Source organism: Bos taurus, chromosome 2 (genome assembly GCF_002263795.3).
Source record: "Bos taurus isolate L1 Dominette 01449 registration number 42190680 breed Hereford chromosome 2, ARS-UCD2.0, whole genome shotgun sequence".
Taxonomy (NCBI): Eukaryota; Metazoa; Chordata; class Mammalia; order Artiodactyla; family Bovidae; genus Bos; species Bos taurus.
This window is the reverse complement of record NC_037329.1, coordinates 9,654,463-9,667,762: the sequence shown is the minus strand read 5'-3', so window position 1 is coordinate 9,667,762 and position 13,300 is coordinate 9,654,463. Positions and strand designations below refer to the sequence as shown.

At 37.9% G+C, this 13,300-nt stretch overlaps 1 protein-coding gene across 2 annotated transcripts in view; it reads left to right on the top strand.

The window, feature by feature from the left end:
• ITGAV (integrin subunit alpha V) overlaps positions 1-13,300 on the top strand; it is a 108,862-nt gene that overhangs the window by 81,652 nt on the left and 13,910 nt on the right. For both annotated transcript variants that reach the window (XM_005202252.5, NM_174367.1), the window contains 5 exon segments: positions 465-619; positions 3,737-3,874; positions 7,777-7,844; positions 8,448-8,595; positions 9,128-9,220. In XM_005202252.5, coding sequence (XP_005202309.1) covers positions 465-619; positions 3,737-3,874; positions 7,777-7,844; positions 8,448-8,595; positions 9,128-9,220 — 602 coding nt within the window.

The following is a 13,300-nucleotide window of genomic DNA, read 5'->3' as shown; positions in this document are numbered from 1 at the left end:
AGGAGTTGGAATTGATACAAACTGCTCATTCATCACGGTAGTGAATGTATGGGTGCAGATTAGTAAACATTTCTTACTCACAATCAGCAGGAGTGCTGCTACCTGCATTAGTGGTGGAAGTCTTAATTATTCACATATCTTATTTCTGAACTTCCTCCTCTCAGCTTAAGTGAAAAGAAAAAAAAATTCCCTTCTATCTGCTAGTTGTTTTATCATTATCTAGTGTCTGAATTATTAGATGACATTAAGCTGGGAATGGTTGGATTAATTAATTATTAAATATTTATTCAGAATTAATATGTTGTGGTCTCACTATACCGGATAGACTTTTTAAGAATGAATTAGAAGGAAGTTACTTCTTAAGAAATGTCTGTATATCTCTCTTTACATGAAAACTTGAGATATTTAGGACAGGTAGGTGTCCATAAAGATTATGTTGGTTATAAATCCTTTGGTTTGTATAGACTTCCAGGTGGAGCTTCTTTTGGATAAACTCAAGCAGAAAGGAGCAATTCGACGAGCACTCTTTCTCCATAACAGGTCCCCGGGTCACTCCAAGAACATGACCATCTCAAGGGGGGGACAGATGCAGTGTGAGGAGCTGATCGCATATCTGCGGGTAAGACATACTTTTATGTTTCTTATCTTTCTATGTATTATTTTTTCATCTGAATGATTTTTCCTTTCTGTAAAAGTTTTTTTGGTGGTGAATAAACAAGAAAACAGAAAAATGCAGTTGAGGAAACAGGGCTTTTTAAAGAGTCAGACTTGAGTAATGGACATCTACTCTTGTCAGGTGGCCTTATTAAATTATGACAAATGTATTAACTGGACTCTCAAGACCGTAAAATAAATCTACCCCTCCCCAAGTAATCAATTAAAAAACTCCATTGGCAAACCTGACTTGTGAGTTGTAAGCAAGTGTATGAGTCAGGGTAGCTAGAGAGGGAGGGATGGAACCTGGGCAGAGGGGAGCAGTACTTGCCAACACCATTATGGGGGTTCAGAGTCACCTGGGGCCTGCTGCAAGCTAGGGGTCTGACCTGAACCTCTGTATTAGGTCTAGATTTTTCCACAGGGCTAAAGTGTCCCCAAAACAAAGATGCCCCTGACTCTTGTAAGAGTAAGTGCAAGTTTTCACTGGAACAATCTAGTACAGGTCCCACAGGTTAAGTTCAAATCAAATAGGAATTCATTTCTAAAGTACTAAAGAAACAGAGAGTAAGCCATTAGAAGACACAGCAAACAAATCTTAGTCCTGGAAAAGTAAAGTGAAAGTTGCTCAGTCGTCTCCGACTCTTTGCCACCCCATGGAAAGACTTGAGATTTAGAATTATCAGTTACAAAGTATAAATGTATATAAAATATTGAAAGAAATAAAGGGTGAACTTTGATTTAAAAGACAAAGATATCAGTAAAGATATAGAAGACTCAACATAATTAATAAACTCTATATAGAACTTGGCATCCAACATTTAGAGAATATAAAAGTTCCCAATATACATATAGGAAGTCTGAACAAATTTAATAAAATTGAAATCATAGAATATATGCTGTTTGATTATAGTGCAATATTTAGAAATCAGTAACAAATTTAAATTGAGAATTAGGAATTGTGATTTTAAGCAACTTATGGATTTAAAAAAAGATCATACTAGAAATTTACTTAGAAGTAAAGTATAATGGAAATATCAAAATATGTAGAATATCCCAAAAGCATAATATAGAGGTAAATGTATATAGCCTTAAATGCTGTTTAAATGAAAGCTTGAGGGAAAAAATGAAGGGGAAAAAAACCCAAAAACCTCCACAAAATTAAAAATTAAAAAAGGACATTCCTGGTGACTCAGCAGTAAAAAATCTACCTAGAGTGTGGGAGACCCTGGGTTCGATCCCTGGGTTGGGAAGATGCCCAGGAGAAGAGAATGGTTACCCACTCCGGTATTCTTGCCTGGGAAATCCCATGGACAGAGGAGTCTGGAGGGGTACAGTCTGTGGGGCAGCAAAGAGTCGGATATGACTGAAGCAACTTTGCTCGCAGGCACATAGATAATGGAGGAATTAAAATAATAGAATATTATGAACAACCTTGTACCAAGAAAACAAAAACATTCTTAGAAAAACATGATACAACTGTTACTTGAAGAAATAGAAAACCCAAACAATCCACTTAACCATATAAACTAACCATATAAACCATTCTGAAAATTGAACTGGCAGTTTAAAAAGTCTTTACACAAACAGATCACAAGACCTAAATAATTTTATAGGCAATAATGTCTAAGCTGTCAGGAATGAGATATTCCAATATTAAGCTCTTAGAAAGAATAGAAAAACAAGATGTATTTCCAGTTTATTCTCTGAAGCTAGTGTAATTGATACCTAGACTGGCCAAGGATAGTATAAACAAGAATTCATGAGTCTTACACAAAGACATAGATAAAGAATTACTAACCAAATATAAGCAAACTCAATCCAAGCTGTTTATAAAGAAGATTAAAAAACAGACCAACTTGCATGTATCCTAGAGTGGGTTAACATTAAAAGTATAGAAGTACAACTTCACACATGAATAGACTGAAAACATGGCCATCTTACTTGAAGTGCAGGAAAGGTTTTTGATTAAATAACTGTTCATGATATTTGCAAACAAGACAAATACCTCAAGCTTCAACTATGAAGAAATACCATTTTATACGCAAAGTCTACCAGTACCTATTGCTTGGTCCAGCTGTGAATTAATGAGAATTCTTATGTGTTGCTGATGGCAGTGTAAATGCTGTGAAGATTTTAGAAGATAATATGGTATTATCTTAGCCGACAAATCTCCTTTCCACTGTGTAGAATGATACATTTTTTTTTTTTTGTAATAGCAAAAATAAACCAAAAACCCAAAGAAATCCAAAAAATAATTGATAAACTGTGGATTTATTATAAGTATTACTCAACATGGGCTTCCCTGATAGCTCAGTTGGTAAAGAATCTGCCTGCAGTGCAGGAGACCCTGGTTCAATTCCTGGGTTGGGAAGATCCCCTGAGGAAGGGATGGGCTACCCCACTCCAGTATTCTTGGGCTTCCCTTGTGGCTCAGCTGGTAAAGAATCCTGCAATGTGAGAGATCTGGGTTTGATCCCTGGGTTGGGAAGATCCCCTTGAGAAGGGAAAGGCTACCCACTCCAGTTACTCAGCAATAAAAATTAACCTTGCTACATGCAATAATGCAAATGAATGTTCTAAAAAAGTGTCGAAGCAAATAACAGAAGAATACGTATGGTCTCATTTTAAAATGAACAGGAAAAGCAATCTGAAGAATATGCTGTTTTAGAGACCTATACACTACTGTGAGCAAGCTAATGGAATGATTACCTCTGGAAGGAAGACAGAGGGATGAAAAGAGCATGTAGGTAGCTTAAGCAATATAGGTAATGTCCTAGTTATTATTTATATTGGGTGTGTGTCAGAGTGCTCATTTTATTAACAGGTCTCATATATTTTTGTGTGAATCAAATATTACATTGCAAAACAAAGTTGGTTAAGGATTCTCAATGGATAATGATAGTCTTCTTTATGGATATCCTATTCTTATGTAAGTGTAGTTTTACAGAGAGTTTTGGTAGAACTGGATCAAGGGCTGAGTACAGCTGGCTTTGTATTGTGCGCTTACGGATTTCTACAGATAGCTTGATGTCTTACTTAGGTTGATGTTGTAATTAATTCAAAGCTTTTCCATTTTTAGGATGAATCTGAATTTAGAGACAAACTCACTCCAATTACTATTTTTATGGAGTATTGGTTGGATTATAGAACAGCTGCTGATGCAACAGGGTTGCAACCTATTCTTAACCAATTTACTCCTGCCAATGTTAGTCGACAGGTACTGTACTTTTTTATTCTTTTATCTTTTTAAAAAATATTATAATTCATTTTTTAAATAGCATAAAGGATGGCTTTTATTTTATATTTTTAATCTTTTTGCATTGGAGTATAGCAGATTAACAATATTGAGATGGTTTCAGGTGCACAGCAAAGGGACTCAGCCGTACAAGGATTGCTTCTATAATGTTGCCTTTTTAGTCAGAGAAGTCAGAGGGGAGGAGACATTCAAAGCCACTCAGCTTATATGCAGAGGAAGACAAGGTCGCATTTTGAATACATAAAACAATAAAGTAATTCAAGGAAAACAACAAGATGCTAAGTAATACATAGTATTTTAGTATTTTGCTGAACAAGTTTATGTTATCTTTGATTTATATTTAAAAAACTAGTGTATATACACACATATGCATATATAGTATATAAATCATTCTTTTGATAAAATCAAATACAGCAACACAGAATTTTATAAGGAACATATTTTATATGTTTGCTACATTTTATAGTTTTAATTTTATAATTTATTTTATATAGCTATCTTATATTTATTTTGCATGTAAATAGTATAGATGCTGCTTTCCACTACCCATTAGTATAGAACTTACAAACATTGTTCTTAGTTCGTATTTTTTACAATTTATATTTTTAGGGGATGCACAGTCTTACTTTGATTAATTTAATAATGAACATATGAGCCTCTTATAGTCTGTTGTTCAGTTTTACAGTTTTTAAAAAAGTTAATTGTTAATTTTACATTATGCATTTTGATATATGGGTTATGATTATTTTCTGTTTATAATTGTGGAATTTTTTCGGAAACTATTTATTAGTGTTAACATTAGTTTACTGGGATCACCAATCTCTTTGATACCAATATAATTTAAAGGCAGCTTATCAAACTGCCTAACTTTGGAATCTGATTTGAGGGAAATAATAACTTTAATATTTGACTTTCTTCCCTTTCTCTACCTCCATTTCTTCATTATTTGAATCTTTGTTTCCTCTGTGTTCTACTTTTGTTTCAACAAGGACATTACCTATTCTCAGGCATCTTTCTTTCTCTATTCTTAGTTTTATTATGAACTCTCATTTCTGTGTTAATTACCTACCCCACCATGCTTATTTACTTCTCTCTAAAATGGCCCTTTATTTCCCTGATCATATTACTCACTTTTTTTTACTGTACACTCTTTAAAGTACTGCTTTCTAGTAGAAATATAATGTGAGACACATTCATAATTTAAATTTACTGATCAGTAACATTAAAAAAAATAGAAAACTGGTGACTGTAATTTTAATAATATATCTGTATTAGTTTGCTAGGACTGACTGCTATTACAAAGTGCCACAGAATGGGTGGTGAAATAATGGAAATTTATTTTCTCACAATTCTGGAGGCTTAAAGTCAGAGATCAAAGTGTGGGCTATTGGTTTCCTCTGAAGCTTTTCCCACTGGCTTGTAGTGGTCACTTTCTCCCTGTGTCTCTATGTGGTCTCCCCTCTGTGTCTGTGTTCTAATCTCCTTATAAAGCACTGGTCATATTTGATTAGGGCTTCCCTCATAGCTCAGTCAGTAAAGAATCTGCTTGCAATGCAAGAGACCTGCGTTCGATCCTGGGTTGGGAAGATCCCCTGGAGAAGGAAATGGCACCCCACTCCAATATTCTTGCCTGGAGAATCCCATGGACAGAGGAGCCTGGCAGGCCACAGTCCATGCGGCTGCAAGAGTTGGACATGACTTAGCGATTTAACCACCACCACCACCATATTGGATTAGGGCCCACCCTAACGATGTCATTTTAACTTAATTACCCTTTAAAAACCATATTTCCAAATAGTCACATTTTTCTATGAAATTCTTTATATTGTTTTTTACTGTCTTCAAAATCCAGAGTTTATTATACTATAGCACATCTCAATTCGGATGCTAAAGCTTCGTCAGATATTTTTTCTGCATTTAGAAGTCATAGAATTTGCAACTGGAAAACTTTTAGTATAACTTTTAGAATAACATAGGCAAGTTATTTTAAAAGTTATACTTAAAGTTTTCCAGTGGCAGAATCAAATATCAGTTTTTAAATTTAAATAAATTAATATTAAATGAAATGTAAAACTCAAACAACCCCCGCCCGCGCCCGCCCCCACGCCGCCCCGTCATACTAGGTACATTTCAAGTGCTCAAAAGCCACGTGCAGCTTGCTGTGGCTTTTCTATTGGACAAAGCAGCTCTTGAGTTTTCCTTTCTGTACCCTTATCCTTTGGAGTTAGTGCTTTCTGCAGAAAACGTGCTTTTTAACCACCCCACCCCCCCACCCCGCCCTGGAGAAGGCATTGGCAACCCACTCCAGTGTTCTTGCCTGGAGAATACCAGGGACGGGGGAGCCTCGTGGGCTGCCGTCTATGGGGTCGCACAGAGTTGGACACGACTGAAGCGACTTAGCAGCTCCCCACCCCCCCACCGCCTCCTGGTTGTTAATTCAAATGTGTATTAAGTTCTTAACTCTGTGTAAGATCAGATCAGATCAGATCAGATCAGTCACTCAGTCGTGTCCGACTCTCTGCGACCCCATGAATCGCAGCACGCCAGGCCTCCCTGTCCATCACCAACTCCCGGAGTTCACCCAGACTCACATCCATCGAGTCAGTGATGCCATCCAGCCATCTCATCCTCTGTCATCCCCTTCTCCTCCTGCCCCCAATCCCTCCCAGCATCAGAGTCTTTTCCAATGAGTCAGCTCTTCACATGAGGTGGCCAACTATCACATATCATTAAATCCAGTCTTAGTTTATGAACTAAGCAGTTGATTGTCTTTGATATGACTTGTGCAGTTACCTCAAAGTTCTTCTAATGATCCTGGCCTTTTCCCCCCAACTTCTTGAAGCACATAGCAGCTGTTTACATCTAGGTCAGTGAATTAGTTAACATGTATTGTTGGGTTTCATCCCAGTTACGTTGTCAGTTAAGATCTCTATCATATAATTTTATTCTTGGAAGCCATATATCCCTGTAACTTGAAAGCATACAGTTTTGTTGTTGTTTTCAAGAAAGCCTGTCACTATTTTTCCCCTTTAAATCTTTTTCTTTTCTGTTTGCCTTAGGACCTGAAGCCCTTTGGATGTTAACAATAGACAAACCAAGAATGGCTTAATCATTTTTTTCTTTCCTCTTTTATTAATTTTTATGTTTCTTATTTCACATCCTGCCCAACTTCTTCTGCTTCCTCCACTGTGTCTTTCTGCTGGGTTTTCCACAGTGTTCCGGTTGACACGTCATATGGTCATATCTAGAGGGAGAAAGTGTTGAGGTCTTTGCTTATTGTATCTGTCCTGGATCTGCTAACTTAATGCTTCTGGGTCCTTCTTCTTTATCTCTTTCCAGATGGCCATGCCAACACGGAACTCCTTTCATCCAGTTTCTGTTCCGTTTGGTCTGTCTGTCTGAATTGCTGCTATGCATCCACAGCTCCTTATTCTTTTACTCCTTATTCTGTGCTCTCCAGAGGCATAGTCTGTAATGAGAAATTCTGTAAAGGAGCTTCTTTGGCCCAGGATCACACAACTTAGCAGTAGCAGATTAAAGCTAAACTCTAAATTCAGTATTACTTTCTATTCTACACTTCATTCCAAAGTCATAACAGCTTAATTCGAGATAGACCTAAAAGGTTCCAACTAATTGTATTATACCCTATGAATCTTTTCCTTCCTTTTCATTCTTACTAGCTAACACTGACCTGTTTAAAAACAGGCAGCCATGATCCCTTTTGCATTCAGGTATATATAAGTTGAGTGTATATAAATATATACATGTATATTCATATACATCCATATATATATTAATATACACTGTGTGTGACCTGTATTGGTATTTATTCATGTATAAAAAATTAAAAAACTTTTTTCTAGGCTCATATTCTACTTGACTGTGGTGAAGACAATGTCTGTAAGCCCAAACTGGAGGTTTCTGTAGATAGGTAAGTTTTGTTCCAAATAATAGACTGTATAATAAGAAATTGAAATGAAAGAGCACATTTTTCTATTAAAGTAATAGCAATGAGAATTAGTTAAATTGGAGGATAATGCATGATTTTCAGTAAAGGAGTGAATGTTGAGCTTTAGAAAAATAGGCTGTATGTTTCACCAGCTGCCTAGGTTAATAGATCTTTTTTCATCAGTATGGAGTAGTGTCACAAAGTAGCATTGTATTCTCTTAAAGATTGTCTCTTGACTAAAGGACGTATTACCATTTTATATGATGTATAAATTATAGCAAAGTATCATGACCAGGGGATTAGTTCAACTTTTAGAAAAAAATCAGGAAATTAATAAGTACAAAGGGATATAAAATTACTTTCATAAGTAGATTTGAGTGATAGTGATATGAGAAAGGCATCAGTGTTTTCTTTGATTGGGAGAAACGTTGAGTTTGCACCCAGTGTGCTATTTCCAGTTCAGTGTTGATCTGTGCAGTGGTCTCAAAATATCCTGAGACGCTGTTGAACACCATCAATGCTTTGAACAGTCATGCTCTTGCTATGCAGTCTTTCTTCATTGACTAGATTTATATTAACTTGTAGTGATCAAAAGAAGATCTATATTGGGGACGACAACCCTCTGACCTTGATTGTTAAGGCTCAGAATCAGGGGGAAGGTGCCTATGAAGCCGAGCTCATCGTTTCCATCCCACTGCAGGCTGATTTCATCGGGGTTGTCCGTAACAGTGAAGTAAGCAAGCTGCCTCTTTAAAAATCGAAATGCACTCATGGTTCACATTAACATTAATGAGCAGCTACCCTATTTATTATACTACAGCTTAGCTGTTCTACCTAAGGCTAAATTGCTAGACAATAGAGTGCCTGTCTTACATAATTCTTTTCAAGCCTAGTACTTTGCATAATGCATTGATATGACTTTTTAAAAATTGCTAGCTAAGTGCCTGACACAAGGTCAGATGGATAAAGGGTCTAAGCCTGGCCATCAAATAATTTGTCAGAAATAATATGGTTATGTGTCTGAGTCCTCTAGGGATCGTTCAGAAACACTTCTGCATGTATATGTGGCAACTGAACACAGTTCTGGTTCCCCCATATCCCTCATTATTCAAATAGATCTGTTTGCTTTGTAAAGCAAGAAACCCAAACATCCAAATGTATGATATTGTCTAGAAACTTTACAGTTTTAGTATGACTTCTGCTTTTTTTTTTTTTTTAGTGATTAATTTATTTTCCCTTCAATCCTCTTTCTTCGTCTATCAAAGGCCTTAGCAAGACTTTCCTGTGCGTTTAAGACAGAAAACCAAACCCGCCAGGTGGTTTGTGACCTTGGAAACCCAATGAAGGCTGGAACTCAAGTAAGACATTTTAATTAAATGGGTCTCTTTTGTTCTTTCATAGAGATTAGCATATTTTTCTGTGGGTTTGTCCACAGTCATTTGTTTGATTGTTTTTTATTTATGTTTTGATTATGGTGGGTCTCTGTTGCTGCATGTGGCCCTCTCCAGTCGTGAGCAGAGGCCACTCCTTTCTGCGGTGCTCGGACTTCTCCCTGCAGTGGCTTCTCCTGTCGCGGAGCTTGGGCTCCAGTAGCTGCAGCACGTGGGAGAAGTAGTTGTGGCTCGTGGGCTCTGGAGCATGGGCTCAGCAGTTGTGGTGCATAGCTGCTCTGTAGCATATGGGCTCTTCTGGGACCTGGGATTGAACTGGTATCACCTACATTGCAAGGCAGATTCTCAACCATTGGACCACCAGGGAAGTCCCATAGTAATTGTTTTTTTTTTTTTAAATAAAAACTTCAAAATAGTATTTCAGTTGGTTTTGATTTAGAATGTAACGATTATTAGAGCTTAGTTTTGATTAAGATACCAGAGTAGTGAGTTGTGCTATTACCTGTATTCAGTAAGCTCCTCTTTGCCTTCAGTTTGGTGAATGGATGAGAACATGGTTTAAACTAAGGATAGATTGTAACTTTGATGTTTTAAACTGATGCTTTAATGCATCCTCAAAGCTACTCTGACAAATACTGAGACTGTTGTTATTAGGTGAGTTAGAGTGATCTCATTAATTGGGGCTTCCCTGGTGGCTCAGACTATAAAGAATCTGCCTGCAATGCAGGTAGGCCCAAGTCCTATCCCTGGGTTGGGAATATCCCCTGGAGAAGGGAATGGCTACCCACTCCAGTATTCTTCCTTGCAGAATTCCATGGACAGAGGAGCCTGGTGAGCTACAGTCTGTAGGGTAACAAAGAGTCAGACACGACTGAATGACTAACACTTTCACTTCACACTTTATTAACATGAAACCTGTAAGGTCATCCCATTAGGATCAAACTGCACATTGGTTGGATCAGACTTCTCTTTAGGTGGTGGAGAAGGGAGCCCAGAAGCTTGAGAAGAAGCACTCACTGGATTGCTTCCCAAATCTTCTAAAAAAGGAGACAAAATATACCTTTTTGAATTGTTAGTATCAAGGGGGAAAAAAGCAGTATATTTCTTGTTACCTTTTCAGTAGAATTTAATTTATTAATAATGACACATCAGTTCAGTTCAGTTCAGTCACTCAGTCATGTCCGTCTCTTTGCGACCCCATGAATCGCAGCACGCCAGGCCTCCCTGTCCATCACCAACTCCCGGAGTTAACCCAAACTCATGTCCACTGAGTCGGTGATGCCATCCAGCCATCTCATCCTATGTCATCCCCTTCTCCTCTCGCCCCCAATCCCTCCCAGCGTCAGTCTTTTCCAATGAGTCAACTCTTCGCATGAGGTGGCCACAGTACTGGAGTTTCAGCTTTAGCATCATTCCTTCCAAAGAACACCCAGGACTGATCTCCTTTAGGATGGACTGGTTGGATCTCCTTGCAGTCCAAGGGACTCTCAAGAGTCTTCTCCAACACCACAGTTCAAAAACATCAATTTTTCGGCACTCAGCCCTCTTCACAGTCCAACTCTCACATCCATACATGACCACTGGAAAAACCATAGCCTTGACTAGACAGACCTCTGTTGGCAAAGTAATATCTCTGCTTTTGAATATGCTATCTAGGTTGGTCATAACTTTCCTTCCAAGGAGTAAGTGTCTTTTAATTTCATGGCTGCAGTCATCATCTGTAGTGATTTTGGAGCTCCCAAAAATAAAGTCTGACACTGTTTCCACTGTTTGCCCATCTATTTCCCATGAAGTGATGGGACCAGATGCCATGATCTGTGTTTTCTGAATGTTGAGCTTTAAGCCAACTTTTTCACTCTCCTCTTTCACTTTCATCAAGAGGCTTTTTAGTTCCTCTTCACTTTCTGCCATAAGGGTGGTGTCATCTGCATATCTGAGGTTATTGATATTTCTCCCGGCAGTCTTGATTCCAGCCTGTGCTTCTTCCAGCCCAGTGTTTCTCATGATGTACTCTGCATATAAGTTAAATAAGCAGGGTGACAATATACAGCCTTGACGGACTCCTTTTCCTATTTGGAACCAGTCTGTTGTTCCATGTCCAGTTCTAACTGTTGCTTCCTGACCTGCATATAGGTTTCTCAAGAGGCAGATCAGGTGGTCTGGTATTCCCATCTCTTTCAGAATTCTCCACAGTTTATTGTGATCCACACAGTCAAAGGCTTTGGCATAATCAATAAAGCAGAAATAGATGTTTTTCTGGAACTCTCTTAGAAGATCTGTGATAATTGCTATTCAGCCGCTCAGTCATATCTGACTCTTTGCTACCCCATGGACTGCAGCATGCCGGGCTTCCCTGTCCTTCACTATCTCCTGGAGTTTACTCAAACTCATGTCCATTGAGTCACTGATGCCATCCAACCATCTCGTCCTCTATCGTCCCCTTTTCCTCCTGCCTTGAGCCTTTCCCAGCATCAGGGTCTTTTCTAATGAGTCGGCCCTTCAAATCAGGTGGCCAAAGTATTAGAGCTTCAGCTTTAGCATCAGTCCTTCCAATGAATATTCAGGGCTGATTTCCTTTAGGATTGACTGGTTTGGTCTCCTTGCTGTCCAAGGGACTCTGGAGTCTTCTCTAGCACTTCTCTAGTTCAAAAGTAGCAATTCTTAGGTGCTCAGCCACCTTCATGGCCCAACTCTCGCATCCGTACATGATTCCTGGAAAAACTGTAGCTTTGACAATAGGGACCTTTGTCGGCAAAGTGATGTCTCTGATTTTTTAATATGCTGTCTAGGTTTGTCATAGCTTTTCTTCCAGGAAGCAAGTGTCTTAATTTCATGGTTGCAGTCATTGTCTGAGTTGATTTTGGCACCCAAGGAAATAAAGTCTATTACTGTTTCCATTTTTGTCTCATCTGTTTGCCATGAAGTGATGGGACTGGATGCGATCTTGATTCCAATCTGAGCTTCATCCAGCCTGGCATTATCTGTGATAATATGGGACTGCAAATTCCATATCTACCCTTACAGACAGTGTCCTATTAGGTGTTTTTAAGGGTACAGCCTTTCAATGACTAGTAAATAAGTCCTAGAGATCTAATGTGCGGTATATGATTATAGACAAGAGTATGGTGTCAAACTTGTGAGAGATTAGATCTTAATTCTTCCGACCACAAATAAAGAAGTTATAATTTTGTAATGTGACAGAGTTACAGTTATTGCTGCAATGGTAATCATGTAATGTATGAAATCAACATGTTGTATATCTTAACTTTACACAGTGTTGTGTGTCAAATATTAATATATTTCAATAAAAAATAAATATTCCGTATTTCTTTAAATATATTTTTCCCTTAAAAGTCATAATTATTTCTAGATGTATGGTCTCTTGGGGAAGATGGCTTGAACAGAGTCCTCAAAGTTACATTTCAAAGTTGTGTTTAATGCAGTGTTTTATTAAGAAGTGAACGTGCCTTTTATTTTCTCATACACTCATTCTCTCTGACTTTCTTACTCCCTGTGTATTCAGGAAAGATAATTCCAGGTTAATTCTTACGGCCGGCTCCAGGCTTTGTAAAGTGAGAGGTGGTTTCATGAAGTCCCCTGGAAGGGCCACTTTTAGATGTCTTTTATATGACTTCCAAGAAGCCTGCTTTCTCTAACTTTGTAGCTCAGTTGTTTTCTTTAAAATAAGAATTTTCTGCCCGCAGAAGTTAAGATGTTTGTTACTGATGGACTTGTGGGTGGCGTAGAGAAATTCGGCTTCTGGCCCTACTTCTCTCCTTTTTAGTCAGGCTCTCTGAGTCTTGTAAACCATCTATTTCTTCCTGCTCTATTAAAACAAGTTCAGGTATTAGCTTCCTGTCACTAAATCTTGTGCATAACTACTGTACTTTCATTGGATCAGTGGTTCCTCTTGCATTTTTCAGAAAGTTAATATTAGTTGACATTATAAGGAGATAATAAGTTAATATTATAAGGAGATATGATTAATCATTGTTGTTAAACAGGCTCCATTATGGATTGGTCTGAGTATCTTAATAGAAGATCAGA